This window comes from Sciurus vulgaris (genome assembly GCF_902686455.1).
Source record: "Sciurus vulgaris genome assembly, chromosome: X".
NCBI lineage: Eukaryota > Metazoa > Chordata > Mammalia > Rodentia > Sciuridae > Sciurus > Sciurus vulgaris.
The window spans coordinates 539743-567740 of NC_136471.1; the positions used below are offsets into that span (position 1 = coordinate 539743).

A 27998-nucleotide genomic window follows, 5' to 3' on the forward strand; every position below is an offset into this window, starting at 1 on the left:
CTGCTAAGTCCGTTTGGCTACAATTCCCTTTACCTCTGATGTTTCCTCTTAGTAACTATCCATCCATAGGCCCAAGAGGGCAATAAAATCACGCACATGCTCTATATTGAGTTCAAACTCCTTCCCCCACTGCAAAATTCCCGTGCACTGGTATCTAGGCTTAGACACAAAAGTCATCCCGACCACACTTTAACAGGTACCATTCCACACATTTTGTAAAAATGCAAACCATGACAGATGCAGTAAACATTCTGAAGCGCACTTGGAAAAGCACCTTAGACAGAACTTGCACACAGTGCATATCAAGGGAGCTGATTAGGTCCTCACCCGGAACTTATACTAAGCGGAAATTAAGGGGAGGGAACTGGCCTCCGGTAAACCTCCGGCCGCGCCTGCTTGGGCAAAGGTCCCGGCCGCACCACCCACCGGCCGCGACGTGCCCTGCGTCAGGCTGCAGCGGCCTAGGGCGACCCAAAGCGCGCGACCCGAAGCGCGCGCCGGGCTCCGGCGTCCCCGCAGTCCCCCGTCGCCCTGGTGATGTGCCAAGGTGAGAGGCAGGGCCTGGCTGGGAGGCGCGGATGCCAGGCAGGGAGGCGGGCGGGTCCGGGGCTGGCCTAGCAACCTACGCGAACCGAGAGGCGCGGAGGCAGCTGCCTTTGCGCAGCGCGGTCAGGAGGCGGGGCTTGGCCCGGAGCCGGGTTCCTGGGCCACTCCAGGGTCCTGGGCAGGCGTGGCCTGGCCGGCCGGGGAGCTGCTTATGCAAATCGAGGGCGGAGGGGCGGGGCCTGGCCTCCCGTCGGCGCCCTGGGCGAATCCCGGGTCCTGGCCGGCTGCGTATGCAAATCGGGGCTGCGGGGCGGGGCCCGGCCGGCGGCCCGCGACCTACGCACACCAACGAGGGATCACGGGGGCCGGGGAGGTGGGGCGGACGAGGGCCCTGCGCGGAGGCGGGGCCCCTGCGCAGGCGCCGGCTGTTGCTAGGTTGCAGCTCGTGGAGCTCGGTTGCTAAGGGCGCCTAGCAGCAGCTCCATCTGAACGTGACCAAAGCTAGATCCCTGACCCTGCTTGACCCTAGTTCCCTGCTCGGGTTCTTCCGCATGTTCCCCCTCACGCCTCCATCTTGGCGTCGAAGCCCCTTGGCCGGTGGGCGCCCAGGCCCGCCGCCACTCTGGCCGCCCGTCCATCCCCACCCCGACTGGCCGCCTTTAGACGTGGGTCCCAGAGTCGTGGCCACCCCGTTCCGCGGACTTGGGCGGGCGGCAGGCAGATGGATAGATAGATAGATGCAGGCCCTGAGTCGCTCAGGGCCACGGGGGAGGCGTCTTCTGTACCCCGAGGCCCACGCTGGCCAGCCCTCGCCGCCCTGCACTGGCCCCGCCCCAGGGGAGCCGCTGCCTCCGCCGCCGCCTCCCCCTGCTCCCGTTGCTCCCCCTGCTCCCCCTTCCTCCTCCTGCTCCCCCTGGTCCCCCTCCTCCCCCTGATCCTCCTCCTCCCCCTTCTTCCCCCTGGTCCCCCTGGTCCCCCTCCTCCCCCTTCTTCCCCCTGCTCCCCCTTCTCACCCTGATTCCCCTGATTCTCCTGATCCTCCTCCTCCCCCTTCTTCCCCCTGCTCCCCCGGTCCCCCTTCTCCCCCTGATCCTCCTCCTCCCCCTTCCTCCCCCTGCTCCCCCTGCTCCCCCTGCTCCCCCTGCTCCCTCCCCACCCCCTGCTCCCCCTCCTCCCCCTGATCCTCCTCCTCCCCCTTCCTCGCCCTCATCCTCCTCCTCCCCCTGCTCCCCCTCCTCCCCCTCCTCCTCCTCCTCCCCCTTCCTCCGCCTGCTCCCACCTTCCGAGGTCCCCACCCCAGGCCCCAAGCCCGCCCCCCAGCCCTCCCAGCTCCCGGCCTGGCCGTCCCCCCAAGCCCAGAGGCCTGGAGGCCCACCCCCGCCCCCCGACAGAAAGTGACTGAAGCAGGTGGTGGGTTTCTTGAAACGCTTTAATGCAAGGACCGGCTGAAGGCACAAGCCAGGCCGGGCGAGGCCTGCTGAGAGCAAGCGGCCCTGGGGCCAGCGAGGAGAGGAGGCCAGCGAGGGGGCACGGGGGGACGGGTGGGCCGGTGCTAGGCCAGCAGCGCCTAGCGCCGGGCCGGGGCGACCTGGGAGATGGTCGTAGTACCGAAGAGTCCACTGAGCAGCGCGTTGTTGTGGACGGCCATGTCCAGGAGCTCCGGGGTGATGCGCCTCCTGGCGCTGTGCTGGGCCTCGTTGCTGGCCAGCTCCAGCACCGTGGCCGTCAGGCACTGGAGGGCGGCGGCCAGGAACACGGAGGCAGACCGACTCAGGCGCTGGGCATAGCGGCCCTCCCGCAGACGGCGCTCCACCAGGCTCACGGAGAAGGTCAGCTCGGCTCGGGCGGTGTGGGAGCAGGCGCGCCTCCGGGGCCGCGATGACCCGGACCCTCGTCCTCTTCGACGGCTCCGCTGCCTCGGCATGATGGGCGCTGGCTCGGCCGGCTCGGCGGGCCTGGGCTCCCTCCGCTCAGCTCTGCTCAGCTCTGCTCTGCTCCGCTCGGCTCGGCTCGGCTCGGCTCGGCTGGACCGGGCGCCCTCTGCTCGGCTGGGCTGGGCTGGGCTGGGCTGGACTGTGCTGCCGGTCTGGACGCCAACGGTGGCTGCCTGCGGCGGGTAGTCGTTGGGTCCAGGGCTCCGGGGCCCTGTATCCTAGCGACCCCCTGCCGTCCGCTCATTGGTCGGCAGCGACGCACCACGCGCTCTGGTGATGTCAGCGCTCCGCGGCTGGCCCGCCACGTGCCGGCCCAGGCCGAGGCCTGGGCCCGGGCCTGCGCGTGACGTAGACTTAGACGGGGCGGCCAGCCGGCCTCCTGGCCTCCTCACTGGCCCGGGCCCTCCCGTCTTGGCACAGGGACTCTCGCTTTCTGCTGGTGGGGAGCAGCCTAGGGAGAAAGAGGACTGCGGGAGGGCAGGGGCGACTCAGAGGCGTCGAGTACTTAGGGTCACAGTGCTGTGCCACCGCCAGGACCATCTGCTTCCGAGACACGTCCACCGCCCGCCCCCTGCCACCCCCCAAACACCCAGAACCCCTTAAGCACTCACTCTCCACCCCGCTACACACACTCACACGCTCGCTCGCTTGCTCGCTCACTCCTGGGGGCCCCGGCAGCCACCAATCTGCGTTCTTGCCACGGAGCGTTGCCTGTGCTGGACGGTACCTATACGTGCAAGCAGAGTTAAACGTGCGGCCTTTGGTGTGGCTGAGCGTTAGGGTTCATCCACGTTGCAGCGCGAATCAGCACGTGGCACCTTTTCACACCTGAATAATACTCCGTTCTACGCATACCCCACATTCTGTGTCGCCACTCATCAGTTGATGGACAGCTGGGTGTCCCTCGGTGAGCATTCCCGTCTGGGTTTTTGTTTGAACACCTGTTGGGAACTCTTTGGTGTCTCTATCTAGGAGTCCAGCTCCTGGGCCGGATGGTAGTTCAGTGCTTAACTCATTGACTAACTGCCAGACTGATTTCCACAGCAGCTGTGCCCCTTTGCATTCCCAACAGCACTGCCTCAGGGTCCTCATTTCTGAACGTCCTCAACTTAGCTTGCTGTTTTCTGTTTGCTTGGTTTTCTTTATAATGGCCATCCTAGTGGGTGTGCAGTGCTACTTCATGGTCCTTGTGATTTGCATTTCCCAAATGGCTAATGATGTTGCACGTATTTCCCTGAGCTTCTTGGCCCTTTGTGCACCTGCTTTGTGGAAATGTGCATTCGAGCTCTTTGCCCGTCTTGGGAAATGGGGTCGAATGCCATTTTGCTATTGAGTTCTTTGTATATTATGGAAAACTGAGCCTTATCAGATGTATGTGTTATGTGATTTGTAAATACTTCCCCCATTCTGCAGGTTGTCCTTTCACTCTCCACCTAAGAATCCTTTGGTGTCTGAAAGATTTTCATTTGGATGAAGTCCCATCTGTCAAAAGAAACTGCTTTTGTGGCTCTGCTTTTGTGGTCATATTGCCTAGTCCAAGGTTCACAGAGATTTACATCTATGTTTTTTCTTCTAAGAGTTTAAAAAAGTCTAAAAGTCTAAATGTCCTTACATTTAAATCTGTGATCCATCCATTTTGAGTTATTTTTTTATATGGAATGACACAGGGGTCCATGCTCATTTTTTGCAGTCGTCCCACAACCATTTGTGGAAGGGATTATTCTTTTCCACACCACATGTGCCTGTCATCCTTACTGAAAGTCAGCTGTACCTGGATATGCGGGTTTGTTTCTGACTCTTAAGTTCTATGACATGAACGCGGATGTCTGTTATGATGCTAATACCACACTTTTTGTGTCAGTGTGACTTTGTGGTAAGTTTTGAAGTTGAGAAGTGTGTCCTCCGAATTTGTTGTTCTGTTTTGAGCTTGTTTGGGGCATCTGGGTCCTCTGTATCTATCTCCACATGAATTTCAGGATCAGCTTGTCCATTTTTACAAAGAAGGCAGGTTGGATTCTAACAGGCATCACATTGAATCTGCATATTACCTTGGAGATTATGGACACCTTACCAATACTAAGTGCCCCATTCCATCAACATGGAATGCTTTACATTTATTTAGGTCTCCTTAATATCTCTCAGCAATGTCGTGTAGTTTTCAGAGTATACGTCTTACACATCTTTGTTACATTTATTCCTCAGTACTCTTTTTGATGCTATCATTAAAGGGAATTATTTTCTTAACCTCCTTTTCAGTTTGTTAGCTGCCAGTGTATAGAAATGCAACTGATTGTTTCATATTGATCTTAGATCCCGTAACTTTGCTGAGCCCATTTACTGGATATTCAAATAGGTTTTGGTTTAGCCCCCCCCACACACACACACAGTTTTTGGTGGATGCTTTAGTGTTTTCTACATATAAGAATGTGTCATCTATGAATAGAGAGAGTTTTATTTGTTCCTTTGCAATCCTTTTGTTTCTTACTCTTGACTAATTGCCTGACTAGAACTTTGAATACAGTGTCAAATAGAAGTGGCAGGCCTTGTCTTGTTCCTCATCGTAGGGAGAAATCAAGCAGTCCTTCACCATTAAGGACAATATTATCATCTCTGGGTTTTCCATAGATGCATGGCACCAGGTTGAGGAAGTTCCCTTCTATTTCTACTTTGTTGACTTTATTTTCATGAAAGTGCATTGGATTTTTTGTCAGGTGATCCTTTTTCTATGTGATTAAAATAATGGTTGAACCTTCCCCTACCCGCCCTGGCCTGGCCCGCCCCCCCCCCCAGTTCTGTTAATGTGCCATTCTACATAAATTGATTTTTATATGTTGAACCAACCTTACATTTGTGGATTAGGTGGTACTTGGTCATGATGTATAATAGTCAATGAACATTTTGTTGAAAGAATAGGAGTGAATCAGGTAAGCCACTTGGAGACAGTGTGTGTGAAGGAATTTGTAGCATGATGAGAAGCCAAGGCGTTTGGTGGGGGTGGATGGGGGGTAGCTAGGAGCCAGGTCGTGGAGGTTCTGTTTTGCCATGCTTAGGTCTTGGAATATCCTATAGGTTATAGTGAACCAACAATCCAATCTTGGTGTTGACATGAGCTGATTTGCTTCTAGAAAGAGCATTCTGGTAGCTGTGTGCAGGACAGAACAAAGAGGATTGAGATTGAAGTTGGCTGTAGTATCCCAGTCAGGAAATAATACATATCTCAACTAAGCTGATGGCATTGGTAGATGAGACGGGGGACAGATTCAGTTTTTTAAGAAAAGTTTAAGCAGTAAAATGCACATAATAGGTACTTTACTACATACATCTCATAATGGTGAGCCTAGCTGGAGACATGATGATTCATTTTTCATTCCTTCAACAGATGTGCACTGAGTGCCTGCTGTATGCCTGGGACTGCATTAGGAATTGAGGAAATTCCAGTGAGCAAATACGGGCCACGTTCCTTCTTGCAGACTGGCTGAGGATATAGACAAGGAACCTGACAATTCCAGCACTATACTGTGGTAAGCGCTACGCGAGGGTTAAGTTCAAGGTGCTGTAGGAACACATGGGAGGAGTACCTCATACAGACTTATGGGGCTGGGAAATGTTCCTGGAGAAATTGAAGAATGAGTGGAAATTAGTCAAGTGGAAAAGTAGGGCATGGGTTGGCAGGGTGAAGGCGGGTGGTGGTGGAGGAGGAGGGGGAAGGAGGGAGGGAGGGAGGGGGGGGAGGGAGGAGGTGGTGGCAGCTCTGGAAGGACTCCCTGAGGGTAGAGTGTGGTGACTGTGGACTTTGGAGCCATTACTGGAGATATGGGATGAAGGAGAAGTGGCAGGTATTGGTAGGAAGGTGAGTACAGTTTGGAGTATGTGAAATTTGAGACACCTGTTGGGATAACCAGGTGGAGATGAAGGAGTGACATCAGGACTGGATTTGGGAGTCATCAGGGTAGTTCTTGAGGCCATGGATGCAGTTGAGACCATGCAAGGAGAGAGAGAGAGAACACATAAGGGAATGAAGGACAACTTCTTTTAAGGGACAGGCAAAAGAAGAAAATATGTGGAAGGAGACTGGAGGAGTGTCTTCACAGGAAAAGAGGAGAGAGTGAGATCAAGGGTGAGAATGAGAGGCAGAGCTGGGAGAGAATCGAACCAGAAGGAGAAGGGAGCAAATGTTCAGAAGGAAACCAGAAGGAGAACTGAGCAAGAAGCGACAAACTCAGGAACATTTGCTGAGTTCGTGAATGACAGACATTAAATCATAGTCACCGTGAGTCACTGTGTAAGGGCTGCTGGGGGCCTTGGGCAAGAGCAATTTTGGTGGAGGGACTGGAGGTCAAAGATGATCTGGGTTTGTGCTAGGAGCTCAAGGGAAATTCTTGGACATATTCCTCTCAATATTGACCAGCATGATACATGTCCATGGTAGAGGAGATTGGAGAGCACAGCATGCCCAGCCAAGGCTTTCCACTCAAATATATCCAAGACCAAAAATACCATCTTTTTTCCAAGTTCTCTCCTCTTCTAATATTCCCTGTGTAAGCATGTTGTGCCCAGCAGTTCACATCAGTAATCCGGGAGTCACTTTGACACCTTCCTCTCCCTCAACCCCTCTCTCACAGTTAATCAGGCACCAAGTCCATTTGACTGAACCTGCAAAATGCCTCTCAGATCTACCCATTTCTTGGCATTGCTGTTGGGAAGGGCAGCAGGATCAGTGTTCCCACTCTTGGGAATGAGAGATCTCACCTCTTGGGCACCTTCCCCTGACCTTGAGCACGTATCTTCTCTGGAGGAAATTCTTTTTCTCTTCATATTTCCGTGGGGTGCCACCTAAAGCTTTGGAGTCCCTTTAGACTCCAGGTTTTCGAGTCCAACACAGAAAAAACTTCAGGCCATTTGTTTCCCTCCAGGATGAAATTACAATCTTGAGGGAGGTGGGGAGGATAGGCAAACGCATTATTGCAAACTCTCTCCAGTGATTCTGAGGTGCCGCTGTGGTTAAGAGCCCCTGCCTAACACACACCCTGAGATATTTGAGTGCAAGGGCCATGCCTCTCAACTTTATGTGCATTAAATGCAGCCAATACCTGATATACAGTCAGTGCTCAGTAAATGGTTAAGTGAATGAGTGGACACAAGAGCTGAAGAATGATAGGGTCCAAAGAAATGGGTGGAGGAGATCTTAGGAGAAGGACAGTTCCTTCATTTTTTTTTTTTTTTTTTTTTCGTTGGCTTAGTGTCGAAATGGACTGAGGTCTCCCAGCTATTCGTGGGATGTCACTTTTGGCACCGATGGACCACGAGTTATCCAGCTTTTCTAGGTGTTTTGTAGCAAGGAGGGATTTCAGATTATGTAGTCTGCAATATTTCCAGAAATCGAAATCATTCCTTTTTCCTCTTATGACTCACACAACACCTGGGAATTCCCGCAAAACTCCCAGAAGAAGCGTATGGTGAGGGAAACCACTTCCCCTACATAAGCTTTGTATGGAACTGCCAGTGAAGCAGTAGATAGGGCCAGACGACCCCACTCTCCTCTCATGGTGTCCTCTGAGATCTCTGCTCATTGGTTTTCATCTGTGTTCTTCTGCCAGTTTTGTTGGGACTCACCTTCCGTTTTCTCTCCACATAGGCTTGTTGAAAATGTGGGCACCAATGTCTCCCAACCTGCCCTGCTCCAAACTCTGATGCACACGTACCTGTGTACAGGTGAGCGCACGCATGCACGTACACACACACACGCTCCTGGATTCTTGAGGAACTTTCAATAGGAACTTAAAATGTGAAGAGTTTCATTACTTTTTAAAAATCTATCCAAAATATAACATTTTGGACGTATGGCGGTGCCCCAATTTCCTACCCATCTCTGGAATTGAGTGAGCAGTCTAGGACGGCAGGGACACACAAAAGAATGTGATCTTCTGCCACCTGCATTAGGCCTAAACATACTTACAAAGCAAAACAGGCAGCTGTGGTGAGGCAGTAAAAGCCCTGGGACCAGAGTTCAAAGGTCTAGGTTAAAGTTCTGCCTCTGCCACTTGTTCTCTGGAGTCTCAGTTTCCCCACCTGTGATACTGGAACAGTGGTATTACTTCATATTTATTTAAGCTCAGCTGCAAAACACTGGTTTAGGTACCCTTGTTCTGAGTTACCACAGACCCCTTGTGCTTACCTGGTATTGACGCTGACTGTTGGTATGTCTGCCTCCCATGACAGAAGGAGATCTGCTTGAAGGCAGAAATCATATCTGTGTCTTCCCCTCTGTGCCCTGCCTTCCGTGCACAGCAGAGGGGTCAGTGAATGTGGATTGCACAAATGAAGAACAACTGGAAACTAGCCCATTTTTGTCTGTTCTCTAAGCTGTTATGTTTCTAAAAGAATGACTACTGCTTTATGGTCATCATAGGTGGACTACCAGGATGGGGCAAATCTACTTTCATTCTCTGTAAATTTGATGTATGGACGTTCCAAATGATCAGGAGTTAAGTCACTCACCATGTTACCTAACAACCACATTTAGAAGCCTGTTAGATTCTCACAGGAGAATATTTCGGTAGACTCGTCCCCGCCCCACGGTTATTCAGTTGCCGATGTGTCCCCATCACATGCATTTCCTCAATGATAGCCCTTTACTCGCGTGTACCACTGCTTTAAAGATTTGTTAAAAGGCGTTTTCATGTTCACTGACTCATAGACTCCTCTTAACAACACCATGAAATAGGCAGGGAAGGTATTCTTACTACCAGCTGATAGACGAAGAAACAAAGGTTCAGACGTTACTTGTGTGGCCACATACCATACCAAGGGCAGTTTTGCGGCAGAGCTGGGCCTAGAATGTAAGCAGGTTTCTAATACCACAGTGCGGTGTTCTTTATACAGTCCGTTAGTTCAACCCCATTGCATTTTGTGATGTTGCCTCAATGACATTTTTGCATCTCATCCTATTCCTGCTTCCCAACTGCGCCACCCAGTACTTGCCATGGTATACTCTGTGCTCAACCAGGGCCTCTCCCTCTTTTCCAAACACATCCTCTTGCAATTTCCTGTCTCTGGACTTTTCCATGTGTTTCCACATCTTGGAGGGCACCTTAACCCCCACATTACTGCACGTTGAAAGAATCCCGAGGCATGCTCTTAGTTTCAACTCAAAGGCCACCTGGCCTATGATGATACCTTTGCATATTGGCCCTGCTGGATGAGATCTCTGTGCCGTTGAACTCACAGAGCAGTCTGTCTTGTTCTGTAGGCGTTTCCATACCTGTTTGATTCCCTGTACTCTATAGTGTCCCTTGCTCTGTGTCCCCACAGCCCTTTGGACTCTGTTTTCATAGTATTTACCTCCCGATTTTGTGAGTCTGCTTTCGCCCTGTGAGTGTGAGCTCCATGAGGCCTGGACCTTTGATTCATCTCAGTATTTCCAGCACCCTGCACAGTGCTTGCTCCAGAAAAAAAAAAAAAAAACGTCCTGCTAATGAGTGGATGGATGAATGAACGCTACCCAGCAAAATGCCATGGATGTACAAGTTGCTAAGTTATAACAGATTAAATTCTGTTTTCAACCGAATCTCACTTATGTTCATCCTATCCTAGTGGCGGATAAAGGTCCTTTGTCCTGCCTCAGGCTGTCACTTCTACTCCTGCTCTGGATTCCAGCCCATCCTGCCTCCCCAGGTGCCTCACTCCATCAGTGACCTCCTCTCTCCAGGGTGTGTACTCGTTCCCTCTTCTCTGACTCCCTTCCTTGCAGTAACTATCACGTGCAGGTCTCTGTTCCCATTCTAAAATAAGTGCCCTCGACTGGATGGGTGTCTTCTTCCTCCTGTCCCTCACATTATCAACCATGCACCTCATTATAGAGTAACCTGACTGGGCCCTTTGGTGGGGAACCTTCAGTGTCACTATCCTTAGATAGATTTTTCTCTTGGGTTGGTCAGATGACCCACAGAAGATTCTTTTAGATGCCAGAATTTTAGGGGCAGCGTCAGGGAAGAAGACTGGAGGTTCACAGGATGCATGTATCCACTTACGCCCCCTGTTTTCAATATGGGAGCCCAACCCTTGAGTGGGTTTAGGAACTTCTAGTCCAGAGGCCCTTTCCCTTACACTCTCCAGGGAACAGCACTCCAGATTACTGTCAGGGAAGGGAAGGACCAGCCCCCCACTGGCACTGGCTGCTGGAGGGGATTTGGGAATGAATCTACTTCTTCAACCAGTTTGCAGTTGCACTCATTACTTTTGGTGCCTAGCCACCTTCACCTCCACTTCCAAAGTTACTTGTTGCAGTTCTTGAAGATCCTTGGGAGCAGGGGATGATACAGGTTGGCTTTTGGCTTTTCCTGGTAAGGTCTCAGGATTCCTGCTTTGTCATCTTCTTGGATCTGCTACGTCAACTACTAGTCATCCACCTGCTTTTCAGCATTCCAACTTTAGTCCTGCCTCCTTTCCTGTTCTCCCAGTCATTTCCTCCAAATCCTGTCCTTCTAATCCTTTCAGAAATCATTTTGTAGTAGTTTCAGCGGGGGTTTTGAGAGGCAGTGAAGCTGCATGTGGAAGTATGTCTCGCCTTAACTATACATCATCATGGACATGGGTGTCTCCCTGCCTGTCTCAGTCATCCTCCACACCTCTCTTAAAACAAGCCACTCTTCTTAAAACTCTCCAGACCCAATTTGTCGCATCGGGCTCTCTGACCATTCTTCTCTTTCATCTCTGAACCTGAAGATCACCCAAGCCCCCAGACAACTTCCTATCCATAAACCCTCAGGCCTTAAGGGTCAGCATACCTTGTCAGTAGACCTGCACTTCATGACCCCTAGCATTTCCCCATACCTTTCCAGTTCTGAGTCTTATAACTTTGCTGCTTCTAAGAAGGCTGTTGATTTCTGTCAAACACAGGCTAGCCCCAGTCCCTCCTCTTTTCCCCAATAATGATATTGGCAACAGTGATAAACAGCTAGTATGTACTGACTGTATATTATGTGCTGCTCACTGCAGTAGATGGTTTCTACACAAGATCTCAGTTCATTCTTCATCACACCTTTTAATTTTTCTGTGTCCCCCCCCCCACCTTTTTTTTTAGGTAGATGGCATTGCATATGAAGAAGAGTGGCTCAAGGAAGGAAAGCAGAGTCCCAAAATTCGCCAGGCTAATAAGATGAAATTTAAGCCCAGGCCGTTCTAAGTCTGAGTTCTTCTTATGACACTAAGCCACCTCAGTCAAGGCATCAGAGAGGGAGCTAGAAAGCAGAAGGCAAATGGATACTAAATTCCTGAATTGGAGGGAGTGGCCACCATTAATGGGTAAACTGCGGGTAAAGATGGAGCTAGCAGAGAAGAACCTTCGCTAGCTTCACAAGTTTGCACAGCATCCGTGCTTGTGATCCTCTCTTGTGCACAGGATAAATGACCGTGATTACCTACCCACACAGAAAGTAAGTTAGAACACTACTATGAATCTGTAGATTATACACCAACATGGCTTAAGATGATTTATCACAATTGCAAAAGATGCCTGATTTTTTTTTCCCAGAAAGGAAGCTTGGATTCCACTAACCAGGCTAAGACCTTATAGTGCCTTATTGCCTGGCACAAAAACAGACAGTCGTAACGATACGCCCAAATCATCAAGAAAGTGTGCGACTGTATTTTGCAAACGCAGCTCAGGCAATCAGGGAAGAGTAAAATCCACATGGGAAAGATTTCCGTTGACTTCCCACCCAAGATGGTACGGTTCATGGTATGGAACACATGCCAGTGATGGACTGAATATCACAAAGTAAACTCAAAAAGGCATGGCCAAGACAAAAACAAACAAGCAAGCAAATGTGATCAGATACTTGTCTCCATATTGAAGTCTCAGGCTTGCTTGTCTGGAAGCAAACCATGGTAGCCAGAAGTTAAGCGCCTGCAAGGCATAGTGGTGCAAGAATACTCTGAGCAAGATGGAGGGCAAAAGCCACACTGACCGCATGAAGCCAAGGACTGGAACGTGGCTACCCACAAACTCACCAACCCCTGGCTATAAATCTGAACAACAACAACAACAAAGAACATCTACCAAACTCTGCCAGGGTCTTTGTCTCTGATGAGCTAAAGGTGTATGAGGATGAGGACACAGACACAGTGTTTCTAGAAAATGTTTTTGACTTGTGTTTTTGATATTTGCAAACTACTTGCAAAACCAATCTAGATATGCTCGTGGTTCTTTCGAGATCTTGCTGGCAGAACATGAAAGTGGGAATGATGATTATTGTCTATGAATGGGTGATTAGAGTGTGTGTGGAAGGGGTGAGGGAGTTAGCAAAGTTAATTGAGCAATATGGCAGATTAGCTAAAAACTCTGACACTTGTTTTAGCCTTGTGACCTTGGGTAAGCCACTTTAACCTCTCTTCGCCTCGTTCTTTTTGTTGTTGTTGTTGTTTTCATCTGTAAAATGGCGATAGGGTCGTTGTGGAGACTAACTGCGCTTAGAACAGCGTCCAGCACGTAGCACAATGTAAGAGTTAGCTGTTATTATTGGGCCACAATGTGTGCTGCAAAATAACCACAGAATTGTTAGAAAACCCTGTGAGGTAGGTGCTTTCCGTTCTGTACCTGCATGAGAGAACTTGAGCAATGAAAAGCCAGGCAAAATGACCACAGTCTCATATAACTATAGAGTGGCAAAACCTTTAGATGCTGCCTAGTCCAAGGCCCTCACTTCATGGAAGAGCAAACCAAAGTTCAAAATAGAAGGGCATGCCTCAAGTCATTTAGTGAGGCAGTGCCAGAACTGGGCTTAGAATTCAGCAACAGGACTCTTCAAGTGGTTCTCAAACCTTGGTGTGCATCAGAGTCCCCTGGAGGGCTTGCCCAAACAAACTGCCAGTCTGCACTCCCAGAGTTTCTGATTTTGTATGTGGCGGTGGGACCTGAGCATTTGAATTTCTAAGGAAATTCTCAAGTGTTGCTGATGCTGCTGGTCTGGGGACCTGGACATTGGGAACCACAACACACCATAGTTCATACATCTTTTTCCTTTTCACTGTGGACTCCACAGCCTGTGATCTGTAAACACAAAGAAGGGAAAACAGAGATGAAAACTAAAGAAAAAGAAAAGCTAGCAGCGAGAAGACAGGGTGACTGACCAATAGTCCTGGTTTGTGTGGGACTTTTCCAATTTTAAAATGGAAAGTCGTACAGTACAGGAGACCCCTCAGTCCCAGGCACACTGGGATGGTTGGCCATCATAGACAAAGGCAAACAAAATCTGGTGCCTGTCAACTGTCAAACAGAAAAGGACATACAGAGAATGAGGTAATTTCCGATGAGTTTGTCTGAAAAGGACTCCTTCATTTCTTCTTCTCAAAAAAAAAAAAAAAAAATCTGTATTATGAAACTACTCTTTGTAAGGCACCATGTCAGGTGCTGTGCTCCTGACACTACTGATCCCATCCCACCAGAGAAAAAGGTAAAAGTGAGTCAACAGTGAGCTTGGTAGGTATAGACCCAGGCTTGTATACTCAGAAACACCTGGAATAGATGTGGGGAAGGAACACCCCACATCGAAACTTTTCATTGATGTTTCAGTACATGATCAGCAGCCCAATAATTCCCTCCCTCCTTTCTTCCTCTGAAGGGAGCACATCATTGAGAAGGACTGATTAAACATTTAGGAAAAGAAAGGTGAAGTAATGAATGATTTCATTAATAATTCAGGAGAGACGAGGTAAGGGGAGTCGTTCAGTAAGGAGGGCTTACTGAATTGAATTGAATTTTTTGTCCTCTACAGAGCCATGAGTGTGTCCTTCGCATGTCATAAATCAGTGCCAACGTCAGTTACGGTGTAATCTTCAAGGCTAATTTATACAAAACTTCAATAAAGGCAAATATCCTGGCGAAGACTTAATGGCAACGTGTTTTAGGAGTGCGTAATAGCAAAGGGAAAAAAATTTGCATGGTTAAATGTTGTTCCTTCTAGCCTGATCGCCCAAGAGTATACTCTGTAAGACCCAAAATTAACTCTCAGTCCTTTAACCTAACGGGGATACAGAGTTCAGGGAAGACTCCTAAAGATTCATACACAGTAAAAATAAAACGCAGAAAATACTTTGAGAACACATTTTGGATCACCGAATGGGTCAATAAAATAATGCATAGGCTACCGAGTGTTTCCTAGGAACTCCCTGAAAACATCAGATTAGGCTCTATTCTCTATAAGAACGCTGAGTTTTCTTTCCTTTATGACTCTTGTATTCCTTACTAATTTTTTTTTTTTTCCCTGTAGGTTGCACCCTGGCCTGCATGTTCTTTCGTCATTCTGCAGTGGTCAGTGAGGTTATTGTACAGCTTCATTTTCAGTGAAAGCCAGGGGAACAGAAGCCTCGCACATTCCCCACCCGTCCCACTTTCACACATAAGTCATTCAAGAATAAAGGAAAGAACGCATTAAATTTGACCCCTAGTCACATCTTGGCAATTAACATAATATTTTAAGAGAAGGGAAAAATGTCAGAAATGGAGGAAAACGGGTTAAATCCTAAAGTGCCATCAAATGGCCAAAATACAGGTTTGGATGGTAATCTCTAGTTCTCTGGAAGCACACCATTTATCAGGATGAGTCCTTGAACAGTCTCCCAGAATAATTACTTGTGCACTGTCAGTGGTGTGTGTGTGGGGGTGGTGGGAATATTATGTGGAACCCCAGCAGTCTCTAAAAACTCTCTGCAAATTTCCCTCACATAATTACCAAGGTAATTAATAATTACCACAAGAGCAGTTGTGACTTCTACTTTAAGTTCTTCAGAGATGAGCTGGATAGAGATGAGTCTTCTTAGAAATTATAACACTATAACTTGAATTTAGTTCCCAGGTTATCGCTGAGCTTGTGCTACCAAACAATTCCTACAGTGTCATACGGTTTGAGGACACTACAAGGAAAAATCTAGGGTTTCAGCAAAACCCTTCAATCCATAGGCCTCTGAAAAGGGCTATCCCAAGGAATCAATCATCTAGCCCTTTGATTCTCAGAGTATGGCCTAAAGCCTCTTGGAGGGCTTGGGTAATTCCAGCGACTCAGAAGGCTGAGGCAGGAGGATCGGTAGTTCAAGGCAAACCTCAGCAACTTAGAGAAAAATAAAAAGGGCTGGGGATATGGCTCAGCGGTTAAGCACCCCTGGGTTCAATCCCCAGTACATTCCCTCCCCCCCCCCCCCCGAAACAAAGACTTGGAATTTCTGAGGCCCTTTTCATGGGTCTGTGGGACAAAACGATTTTTCCACATTTTTATTGGTACATTATAATTGTACATAATGGTGGGATTCATTACATACTCATACGTGGACACAACACAACTAAATAATTTGACTAATATCGTCGTTGCCTACTCTTTCCTTTTCCCTCCCCTCTTCCCTCCCCCTGGTCCTCCCTTTCCTCTACTCTACTGGTCTCCCTTCAACTTTCATGAGATCTCCCCACCTTTCCTTTTCCTTTTCTTCTCTCTAGCTTTGACATGTGAGAGAAAGCATACGAACCTTACGACTTTCTGAGTTTGGAGGAATGGAACCACTGTAGGACCCAGCTATACCGCTCCTCAGTATTTACCCTAAAGAATTGAAGTCATCAAACTGTAACAATACAGGGATGAAACATTTTTACGATAACGGTAAGGTGATATTTCCTTTTTTCACTCCCATTTTCTCGTGAGTATCCAGAGCACTTTTCCAGAGGCCACACAACATGTGACGATGCTGTCTCTGATAGCTGAGGGATGTGTGCTTCTGTGTTCTTGAATTTTAGACATTTCTTACTCTTAATATCTAAGAGAATTATTATCAGTAGGTACAACCTAAACCCAAGACCTCTTTGAGATCCTCAGTAGTTTTTCAGGGTGTTAAGGTGCTTCTGCAGAGCAAACACTCTTCAGAGTGAAGAGACAACCTACACAATGGGAGAAACAACTATTTCCAAACCATACATGTGACGCAGGTTGATATCCAGCATTCATAAAGAACCCAAATAACTTGGTAGCCTGAAAGCAACCTGATTAAAAATGGGCAATAGACCTAGGTCAGTGTGACTCAAAGGAAGACGTTCAGATGGCAAACAGAGACATGAAAACATGCTGAACAACACTAATCATCACAGCTATGCCAGACAACACTATGGTACCACCTGAAATACCACCTGAGCCCTCTAGAATGGCAGTGGTCAAGAAAAGTGTTGGTGAGGATGTGGAGAAAAAGGGACTCTTACACATTGTTGGTGGAAATGTAAGTCAGTACAGTGATGATGTATGACAGTATGGAGGATCCTTATGCAATTAAAGGTAGGTCTACCATATGATCCAGCTACCTCACTTCTGGTATGTATCCAAAGGAAATGATTATCAGCACACCAAAGAGATCCTTGTGTGGTCTTGTTTATTGCTGCATTATTCACAATAGCCGTGATATGGAATCAACCTGGATGCCCACGAAAAGATGAATGGATAAAGGAAATGTGGTACATATGTGCAATGGAATACTATTCAGTCATGAAAGAATGCTATCATTTATATAAAAATAGATGCAACTAGAGAACATTGTGTTAAGTGAAGTGAATCAGATAGGAAGACAAGTACCAAATGTTCTCCCTTGTGGATACTAAGACCAAAATTTTTGTGAATTGCTGACTTATCAGTATTTTGTCATTTCTAGGATGCATTTCATTCCAACTGTCCTGGTCCGAAGAAAAATTTACCTACTCAGTATTATTGCTTTGATTTCAATATGGAGAAGCAAATAAATTTTCTATATTTCTGAAGCATAGTGACCAGAATTATCTCAAAAGTTTTAGAAAACATGCAGGCTCCTGTTACAGCTTAGGGGAGAGATCTACCCCACTAGAGGGTTCTGAGATACATTAGGTATCTCAGAAGCCCCTCCTCTCTCTAACACGTTCCCATGCTAGAGAAAGGGGCAGCTTCTGCTTCGTGGGGATGGGACAAAGAGACAACACAAAGTAGATTCTGACACCGTATTCTGCTGATAAGAAATTCTGGTAGCCAAGGTGCCAGTTACGTTCATAATCCCAATGCTGTCAAACTTAAGCCTGAAGCCCCAAGAGACGAGCAGTGTTTAAGACATCATCTCTTGTTAAATAGCAGCCACAGAGTTGGCGGTAGCCAGTGAAGGATTCCCTGCCATGTAGGACTCGCCAGTTGTCTATAAATAGGACCTGTGGATGAATAAAAAGAGAAAACACCATCAGAACAAGGTGAAACCCACAGAACCCTAAATCAGAAGAGATCATTTAAAAAGAAAAGCTTTAGGTTGTTCTATGGTTATATTCTGTGCGATATTTTTATTTTTAAACTACACAGACTTTTGGAAGCCTAGATGTGTATAACTCTGTAGCAGGATAAATGGAAGTTACAAAGGCAATAGTCGGTAGTAAGCAGGCCCTGCATTTGAGGGGTTTGTGTTTCTTGAGTAATTGTTCTTTTGAAAGCAAACCATGTAATTGGTTTCTTTCTTTTTCTTTTCTAATTCTTACTCTATACTTTCGCAAAGGGTTAAACTATTTTATTGTGTTGCATGAAGAGATTCTTCATCCAGAGGAAATACAGATGAAAAAAAAAATGGAATCATGAAGGTGCAGGGGCTCTTAGGGATCACCTAGTTAAATCCCCTCATCATTCACATTGAGTCGCAGATGTCAGAGATGGGGTGGGGCCTGCTCCCAGGTCATTCAGTGAGTGAGTGGCAGGAGCATGGCCAACACCCAGGACTTTTTTCTGTTTCCTTTGCGACATCATGACACACATTAAACAGGTACCCTTTATTTATTTACCCATATTTTTTATTTTTGGGTACTAGGGATTGAACCCAGGCTGCTTTACCACTGAGTTCCATCCCCAGCCCTTTTCATTTTTAAGTTTTTGAGACAGGGTCTCACTAAGTGGCTGAGGCTGGCCTTGAACTTGCAGTCCTCCTGCCTCAGCCTCCCGAGTCACTGGGATTACAGGCTTGCACCACCGTGCCCGGCTTTCTTCACTGCTTCTCTGTAACAAGCTTATTTGACATCTTTAGAGTTTAGGACCTACCCTCCCAGGCTTTAGTTTGACCCAAAGCTCATTCTCAGGTCTCCTCAACTCAATTGTTAGAGTCCGGTGTGCTGTATACCAGCGATGAACGACATCATAAGGTACAGTGTTGATGACAGCTCGGTCATAGTTGTTGTACCTAACAGAATTGTGGGAAAGAAAGATCTCAAACACACGATAAAGACATCGGTTGCTTATTGAACTACTTTATATATGGCTTTCTCTGCATTCACTACTTGTTCTACGGATGAGCTGACAATAGGTCAACATTCTCTTAGGTGTACAGGATTGGAGAGAGGACCTCTTCTGCCTGCTGATCATATTTTGTTTTTCTCTGTAGAACCTGGGCACAGGGGATAGAAGCTAAGTTCCAGTTGGTTTTTCCCATCTTAGGATATGATGTTTTATCTAACACATATTTCATGGAGTAAGTCCTTCTTGGTCAAAGTTCATGGAAGCATTGGGGAAAGATCTGAGCTTGCCCCTCATCAAGCTGAGATGGGCAAGGTAGGCTGTATTAACAAAGCTTTCTTTTTAATGACTTATACCTTCTCATGTGTCTCCCTTTGTGGGAGAAATGCCAGCTATAACCTCGTGTACGGTTCACCCAAGGATCTCCATGAATTCATTCAATACTAGCATTTATATGAGCCTGTGCTACATGCAAGAAAGTGTGTCAGGCACTAAACACACAATGATGAACATGGCGGATGTGATCCCAAACTTTGCGCAGTTTATGTTCTATTAAGGAAGATAAATGATAAGCTAGAAACGAATACATAAATAATTTCAGCTAGTTGCAGATGGTAAGAAGAAAAGTCGGTGTTATGTGTTTAAGCATGCCTGCGAAATCTATTTCAGATGGGGTGCTGAGTGCTGAGCTTTTTTAAAAAAAAAGAAGTGACATTGGAGCTGGTACCTGGGTGATGAGAGACCAGCAATTCAACCGGCTGAGGGAAGAGTGTTCCAGGCAGAGGGAATAGCAAGTACAAAGTTGTGGGGGTAGAAAGGCATTTTATTGTGTTTGCAGAACAACAAGAAGGCCATGTGGCTGGTGGTGAGTAAGCGAGGGGGGTCATGGTGGGAGGAATGATGCAAAGGAAGTTGCCAGGGGTCAGACAATGTGTAACCATGCAGATCACAGTAAGGACTTTGGATTTTTTTTGTGTGTGTGAGCACCATGGGAAGCCACTGGAATACCCTAGCTTGGATAATGGATTTCTGTTGTGGCTAAGACAAATTAACTTTTTTTTTTTTTCATTAAAATATGTTTTATTTTTATAGACCGCATTTTGATGCATTGTACACAAATGGGGTACAAATTAACTTTTTACTGAAGTATAACACACACACACACACACAGAGAAATACATCTTGATGAATTTTCATGACGAGATCACATCTCTATCACTACCATCCAGATATAAATAAGTAATTAACTAGAAGCCCATAACCTTTCCTCATGGCCCTCCAGTCATGCCCCTTCCCCTACCCAAGGGGAACTACTATCCCAACTTCTGTTGCCAAAGATAAGCATTTACTGTTTATGAGAAACAGAACTTTATATAAATGGAATCATACATATCGACTACATCCTTATTGACATCTATGTGTATCTACACGCATCTTCATACATATCTACAATATCTTGTCTTTTGTATCTAGTTTCCTTCATTTAGTATTAGATTGAGGACATCGTTGTTTAGCAGTAGTTTGTTCATCCTTGGTGCTGTATAGAATCTAATTTTGTGAGCACAGCACGGTTTATTTATCCATTGTACTGTTGGTGAATATCTGAGTAGTTTCCAGTTTGGAAGCACTACAAATAGGGCTGCTGTGAACAGTCTCTTACATTGCCTTTTGGTGAACATCTGTACTCACTTCTGTTTGATAAACTCTGAAGATGTGGAATTTCTGGGTCATAAGTATGGGTATGCTCAGCTTGAGCAGACACTGGCAAAGAAGCTCTTTGCAAAGAGAAATAAACATCCAGTGGTCCCCTTCTTGGGTATCAGAGAATGCTGGTTGGTTTTAGTACATAGCACAATCAAAGCCAATATTCTTAGTTTTCCCATATGTAAAATGAGCATAGTAACACCTGCTTAGTGGATCTCATAGGGATACCATGAAAATCACATGAAAGAATGTAACAGTGCTTCCTCCCAGGTTTTGAGGAGCCATGCCCAGAGGGAGAATAGGGTGAGGAAGCATAGTCTTCACCAGTCTTGACCCCCATTGCTACTTCCAGAAACTTCCAGGGCTGTGTTAGGTACTTCCATGAATATTTCATTCACTCCTTTCACGATTCCAGAAGGGAAGGAATTGTTAACTTCCTTTTAGACGTTAGGAAACTGGAAAGTCAGATTAAACGTGTCACAGGGCTCATATAAGTAGCAGACAGGTTTTAAATTCAGGTTTCCCTAATACTTTGACTCATTGTTTATACCTGAGAACAGAAGACCAATGTAATTTCTGTGTACAGTTTTTCCTTAAGACAATTTTTTAACAGATCACGACTGCAGTCTCCTGGCTTCAGATGGAGATTTACAGTTTATGAACGTCTCCATATGTAATATCTTATTGACCCTCTGTGTTATAATCCTGTGAGGCAAGGAATATAGCTATTATTATTATCTTACTTTATAGATAAGAAAAAAATAATGACAAAGCCCTGTGATTTGCCCAAGGCCACATGGGATCTAGTATTAACTTTTTATATGAGATGATGTTGTTTCCTAAGGCCACTAACAGGAAGCAGCCAGTAAAGTCTATTACAAACTAGCAAAATAGCTGTGTAATGTTCTTTTGATTAAAATGAGACTATTCCTGGGTTTTTGCACAAAGTGATGTCATCATATTATTGTGTAACTTTTCTTCTTCTTTTTTTATTTTTAATTTTTCCTGCTTTGATGTGAGGCAATAGAGGCCTGGGAGTAAAGGGAAGAAAACAAAGCAAGAATTTATTTGATAGGAAAAGCCATCCCTCTTATTACTTGCAAATATTTTCCAAGTAAAGAGAGCTCAGTGATTGAATAGCAGTTGCATTTGAAGGACTTGAGCAAAAAGATGGCTCTTTGAAGTGACCAACCAAACTGATAAACTCCTAGCTAGTCAGAACAGGAAAAAGAAAAACAAAAACACGGAGTAAAATTTACCAGTATAAAGAATCTGGCATTACTATAGAATCTATAGATGTGAAAATAGTAAGAAAATGTTATGAATGAATTTATGACTGCATACTGAATTTATGAATTTATGACTGAAAACTTAGATAAAATGTACAAATTTCTTGAAAGAAGCACCAACTAAAGATTAAACAAAGATCTTATTAGCTCTCTGTAGATGAAAAAAGGTTGAACTTAATGTCCAAAACCCTCCCCAGAAGTAAACTCCATCCTTAGAGAATTTCCCTGGTGAACTCTAACAAACATTTGAGTATTGTGTTATAAACGAAAGGTGATGGGCACTGTAATCGGATGGAGCACCCTTACAATTGAAGAATATAGCATTACGGCACAAACTCTTTGGTAAACTGAATTTTACCAGGTCAGGGTGATACCAAAATGTGACAAAACTCATTATGAGAAAAGAAAACTGGAGACCAATGTCCCCTGGAAACTGGATGCAAAGTTATCACTTAAGCTGAAACCAGCTATGTATATATGTCAGTTACCAATTCATTGCCTCTCAGTTCCAAAGGCACCTTTCTGTATATGCTCCTGATAAATAAGAACCCCACTTCCTTCATAGTAAGCACAATGTTAAGCTTTCTCTGTAGAGAGTGCTGCAAGGACACTAAAAGAAGAAGACCTTTCCCTGCTGTTTCTGGCCCTGTCCAGGATTCTGTACTGTGAGTGTGAAGACATCTGCTAGAGCCAACTCCAGCCTCTCAGTCAGAACTTGGTCCCCATGCTACTACGTAGCCTCAGTTGGGTGATAACCTTTCCACAGACCTCTTGTCGTGATAAACCAGAGAGCCCCCATCACAGCCTGCCGGTAGCTGCCTATCTACAGCTGCTGCCTGTAGCCTTACCTGCTTGGACTCTCTGGGCAAGCCCCTTCTTGAACTGCGCACGGCCTCCTACGTCCTGCAGTGATACGCACTGAGAAGACATTCTTTCTGCAAGGTCTCACCCCTCACCCCCACCCCATGCAACCCATGTGCTCTGAAGTCTTCCTGCTCTCATGTGCACCCAGACTTCCATGGCACACTCAAGCTATCAGTTGCTGATTGCCTGCCTCCCTCCTTCCATTCCAGAGGGTGGTCTATTGTTTGCTCAGAAACTCCAGGTCAGCTTTGGCCTGGCCAAACAAGAAAATGGCTCTGCTATCAGGCAGCTGAAGCACACCACTCATTCTTGAAGGTCTGAACCTTCCAGGTTTATCCAGGTTTATCCTTCCTTACCTATTTGGCCTCAGCCCTCAAGCACTCTACTGATTTTCCTTTTATTTTGTACTCACTATTTTATCACAGTTCCTAAATATTTATGTTAATAGTCCCTGTTTAACTTACTGTGTGTTCTGCTGACTGGACTCACACACATGCACACATGCGTGTGTGTGTGTGTGTGTGTGTGTGTGTGTGTGTGTGTGCACATGCTAATGTATGCAAGCAGGGCTTACGCCAGCAGTTCGAGGTTGGTAACTGAGTGAGAAGTTCCAGCGTTCATCTCCCTGAAGGAGACACTAATGGAAACAACTGTTTATGCACCAAACTACCTCCACAAGAGCTAAGGAAGCCAGGTGGGACACCATAGCACCACAGTGCTGGGTTCAGTATAATCACAAGGTGCATCAAAGATGGCAGGAAGGAAAGAGTTGCCTGCATCACTCCTACCCCAACTCCAAACAGTGCAGCATGGGGAGAGGCGCCTCCCACATGGAGAAGGGGGAGGGATTTAAGTCCAGGTCTTAGACTTGAAACCTGCTACCAGTCCTGCTGGGGTGATACCCAGTGCCTGGCAGAGCCCATGATTCCTGTCCCCAGGCTAGTAGTCTCCATAAACTGAGCTGCTGGAATCAGGTTCGCCAAGGAGGCCAAGGGACTGTTTCCACTTACCCCTCCTCCAGTCTTAGGTAGCAGAAAAGGAGGCGAGACTCTACCTCCTGGGGAACAGAACAGAAGAGCAGCACACACCGACTTTGACTTTGAACTCAGTGTCTGGCCCACAGCCATGAGACCGAGCACCAGGTAGAAAACAAAGGCCTCCTATACCCAGGCCAGAGCTCTCAGGTGGAGCTCTTAGACCTTCCCTGGCACCTATGAGATAAACTCAGTTTAGCCTGCATCACTGTCAGCTGTGGTGTGAGAGTTGGTGCACCCCCGCAACAGTACAGGTCCCTGCATCTGAAAGACCCGTGTTATGGTTTGGATGTGAGGTGTCCCCCAGAAGCTCACACGTGAGACAACGCAAGAAGGTTCAGAGGAGAAATGACTGGGTTGTGAGACTCTTAACCCAATCAGTGAAAATCCCATGATAGGGATTAACTGAGTGGTAACTGGAGGCAGGTGGGGTGTGGCTGGAGGTGGAAATTGGCGGCGTGGCTTTGGGGTATATATGTTTTGTATCTGGGGACTGGAGTCTCTCTCTGCTTCCTGATCACCATGTGAGCCACTTCCCTCTGCCACAATCTTCTGCCATAATGTTCAGCCTCACCTCGATCCCCAAGGATTGCAGCCAGCCTTCTATGGACTAAGGCCTCTGAAACCATGAGCCCTCAAATAAACTTTTCCTTCTCTACAGTTGTTCTGGTTGGGTCCTTTTAGTCACGGCAGTGAAATAGCTGACTAAAACAACCCAGATGTGGTCCGGCTTAGCATCAGCTTGGACAGCCAAGGGACTGCCCCCACCAACACTACCCCAGCCTCGGGCAGCAGAATGAGAAGCAAAACCCTTCCCTCTGGGAGACGGGGCAGGAAAGTGAGCACAGGACCATGCTTGGAACTCAGTTTCCAGGCTTGTGAAACCTAACACTGAGGAGATCCTAAGAGCATCCACCCGCAGGCCGCTGCCTGAAAACAAAGCCTCTGGACCTACCCTGATGCCAGGGTGGACACAGCTCCTGCTAATCAGACCTCTATTTTAGCCAGCATCACCTATGGCCATTTGCAGAGGTCTTGGGCCACGAGTCAACCTCAGCAGTAAAAAGCACATAGCAGAGTGAGTCTTGGTGCCACCCCAGTGTTGGGTTGGTCTCAGCAGGTTGTGGGCTCCAGATGTTATTTGGCATTGTAGTGTTGGTGGGCACGGGACTGCCCACCCTTTCCTCCCTCATGCCCAGGCAGCACAACATGGAGAGAGGAATTGTCTGCTGAGAGTAAGAAAAGGGAGGTAGGTGCCAAGTTTTGGCATAGGAGCCTGGGGCTGTTCGCTCCTCAGTGAGGCCGAAAACCTGGCAGAATCACATGGTACTTGAACACAGTACAGTGAATGTGGATGAGGCATGTGAGCCTACCCTGGCCACAGGTGGAGGCTAGCAGGTTCAGACCATTCTTCTTAGGCACTCTCCAAGTTCATGATGGACCACAAACCAACTGTGGGTTTGGGGCAAACCTGGACATGGGGTACCCTGTACTGCTGAAACATCAAAATCATATCAAGTATCTTTTCTAATTACAGGGCAACAAGATGAGAAACCAATAACAAGGAAGACTTTGGAAACTATACAAACACAAAAATTAAGCAGCTTACTCCTGAACAACCAATGGGTCAAGGAAGGAATTAAGAAGGAAATTTAAAAATGTCTTGGAAGAAATGAAAATGGAAACACAAATACCAAAACCTATGGGATATGACAAGAGCACTACCAAGAGAGAAGTTTATAGCAATTGACGCCTGCATCAAAAAAGTAGAAAGATGGGCTGGGGCTGGGGCTCAGTGGTAGAGCACTCACCTGGCGCGTGTGAGGCACTGGGTCTGATCCTCAGCACCGCATAAAAATAAATAAAACGAAGGTATTGTGTTTGTCTGCAACCCAAAAAAAAGTTTTAAAAAGCAGAAAGACCTCACACAAATGACCTATCACACACCTCAAAGAACTAGGAAAACAAGACAACCCAAAATTAGTAAAAGGATAGAAATAGTAAAGATCAGAGCAGGAATAAATGAAATAGAGATAAGATTACAAAAGGTCAACAAAATGAAGAGCCGATTCTCGGACAAGGTACACAAAATTGACAAACTCTCAGCTGGACGAACTAGGAAAAAAGAGAAGACTCCAATAAAATCTGAGACGAGACAGGAAAAATGAGAACTGACGCCACAGAAATACAAAGGACCATTAAGGAGTATTATGAACAATTAGATGCCAGAAATTTGATAATCCGGAACAAATGGGTAAATTCCTGAACACGTGCACCCTACCAAGATTGAATCATGAAGACAGAGAAAACCTGAACAGATCAATAATGAGTGTTGAGACTAATCGATGGTTTTTAAAAGTCACGTATCAAAGAAAAGGCCAGACAGCAAGGGAAACGATCAACAGAGTGAAGAGGCAAACCACAGAATGGGGAAAAAATGTTTGCAAACTATATACCTGACAAGGGGTTAATATCCATAATATATAAGGAACTCAACTCACTAGCAAAAAAGCAAATAACTGACTAAAGAATGGGCAATAGACATTCCTCAAAGGAAGATACACCAATGGCCCACAGGTGTATGAAAGGCTTAGCATCACTGACCATCAGGGAAATGAAAATCAAAACCACAATGAGGTATCATCTTGCTTTAGTTAGAATGGCTGTTGTCAAGAAGACAAAGAGGGACAAACGCTGGTGAAGACATGGAGAAAAAGGAACTCCTGGGCTTGGGGCTGTGGCTCCGTGGTAGAGTGCCTGCCTAGCATGTGCAAGGCCCTGGGTTCCATCCCCAGCACCTCAGGGGGAAAAAAGGAACTTCTATATACTGTTGGTTGGTGTAGATTGTTACAGCAATTATGTAGAACAGTATGGAGTTTCCTCCAAAAGTCAAAAACAAACCTACCCTATGACCCAGCTATCCCACTTCTGGGTGTATTTCCAAAGGAGCTAATATCAGCATACCAAAGACACACCTGTATGCTCTTGTCTATTGTTGAATTGTTCACAGTAGCTTAGATATGGGGTCCACCTGGATGCCCATGAATGGGTGAATGGATTAAGAAAACATGGTACATATCCACAATGGAATGCTATTCAGTCACAAAAAATAAAGAAAGAAAGAAATCCTATCACTTGACACAACATGGATGGAACTGCTGGAGAACATTAAGTGAAACAAGCCAGCACAGAAAGACAAATACCACATGATCTCACTTACATGTGGAATCTAAAACTGTTTTAAGTCACAGAAGTCAGTAGGAGAAGGGAGTCGAGGATTAGGGGAAGGGTTTGGGGAGATGTTGGTCAAAGGATGCAAAATCTGCTAGGCTGGAAGAAGCTGAAGAGCTCGATTGTATAACACGGGAAGTGTAGCTAATACCAATGTATTATATATTTGAAAATTGCTATGAGAGTAGATTGTTTTATATTTTCGCCGCAGGAAAATGATAGCATCTGTTAATGAGCTCAATGTAGCCACTGTACAATGTATACATATTTCAAAACAACACGTTGTCCATGACCAAGATATACAATTTTTACTCGTCAACTTAAAAATAAAGAATCGGAAAAAAAAGAAGATGCTTGAGTGGACAATAAGTGCATGAAAAGATGCTCAACGTCATTAGTCACCCAGAGAAATTCAAATCAATACCCCAAGAAGGTACCCCTCATAAGGGTTAAAATTGAAAGACTGAGAACATCAGGTATTGGCAAGGACACGGAGCAGATACAACTCATACATTGTTGGTGACAGTGGTGAAATGGTGAAACTGCTTTGGTAAAACTTGTTGCAACTGATTATGAAACGAAACACTCATAGACTCCCTGACCCAGCAGTTCCACTCCCCGGTATTATCCTGATGAACTGAAAATACATATTCACAAAAGCAGTTTTAAGTCATGTTTATAGCAGTTTTATTCATGATAATACCAGACTGGAAGTAGATTGGCCTTGTTCAATATAATTTAACTATATATCTGATAAGGGTGTAATTTCCAGAAAAATACAACTCAACAAAAACACTGCACTCAAAAAGGTAAAGTATGTTAATAGATAGTTCTCCAAATCACATATAGAAGTGTCCATGACGTACACAAACATCATTATGGAAAATAAAAAACAAAACCGTCATGTGGTAACACTAAATATCAATAAGAAAGGTTATTATAAAATAAAACAAAGTAAGTCGATAATGAGTTCTGCAGAGGAGGCAGAGAAATTGGGTACCTTGTATACTGCTATTGGGAATGCAGAAGTGTAGAACTGTTGTGGATATCTCTGTGGCATTTCTCAATAAGGTAAACATAGAATTACCATTTGCCTCAGTAGTTCTATTTTTAGAAATATATCCACCCAAATACTTG

The 27998-nt window shown here is 46.2% G+C and overlaps 1 protein-coding gene and 3 long non-coding RNA genes across 7 annotated transcripts in view; 2 read left to right on the forward strand and 2 right to left on the reverse strand.

Moving 5' to 3' along the window:
- Positions 1–27998, forward strand: part of LOC306651769 — a 100478-nt gene that overhangs the window by 12411 nt on the left and 60069 nt on the right. The gene's annotated exons all lie outside the window — the stretch shown is intronic.
- LOC306650962 lies at positions 373–27993 on the forward strand. 4 transcript variants are annotated; one of them, XR_013761072.1, is made up of 5 exons: positions 373–547; positions 5860–6001; positions 11563–16126; positions 18888–22911; positions 25182–27993. It is a non-coding gene; the product is annotated as an uncharacterized lncRNA (long non-coding RNA). The 4 variants fall into 4 exon arrangements; XR_013761074.1 differs by having other exon boundaries at positions 386–547; positions 18888–19054; positions 25168–27964; XR_013761073.1 differs by lacking the exons at positions 18888–22911; positions 25182–27993 and adding an exon at positions 8116–8192 and having other exon boundaries at positions 380–547; positions 11563–14360.
- On the reverse strand, positions 1843–3011 carry LOC306650961 (histone H2A-Bbd type 2/3-like). Its single transcript, XM_079123457.1, has one exon. The coding sequence runs from the start codon at positions 2468–2470 to the stop codon at positions 2114–2116; it is 357 nt and encodes a 118-aa protein (XP_078979583.1). The 5' UTR covers positions 2471–3011; the 3' UTR covers positions 1843–2113.
- Positions 16867–18880, reverse strand: LOC306650963. Its single transcript, XR_013761076.1, has 2 exons — positions 18548–18880; positions 16867–17679 (listed from the first exon to the last, which is right to left on the reverse strand). It is a non-coding gene; the product is annotated as an uncharacterized lncRNA (long non-coding RNA).

Excerpts from the sequence above, each read along its gene's own strand:
- LOC306650961 (XM_079123457.1), bottom strand. The coding sequence starts at position 2,470 with ATGCCGAGGCAGCGGAGCCGTCGAAGAGGACGAGGGTCCGGGTCATCG.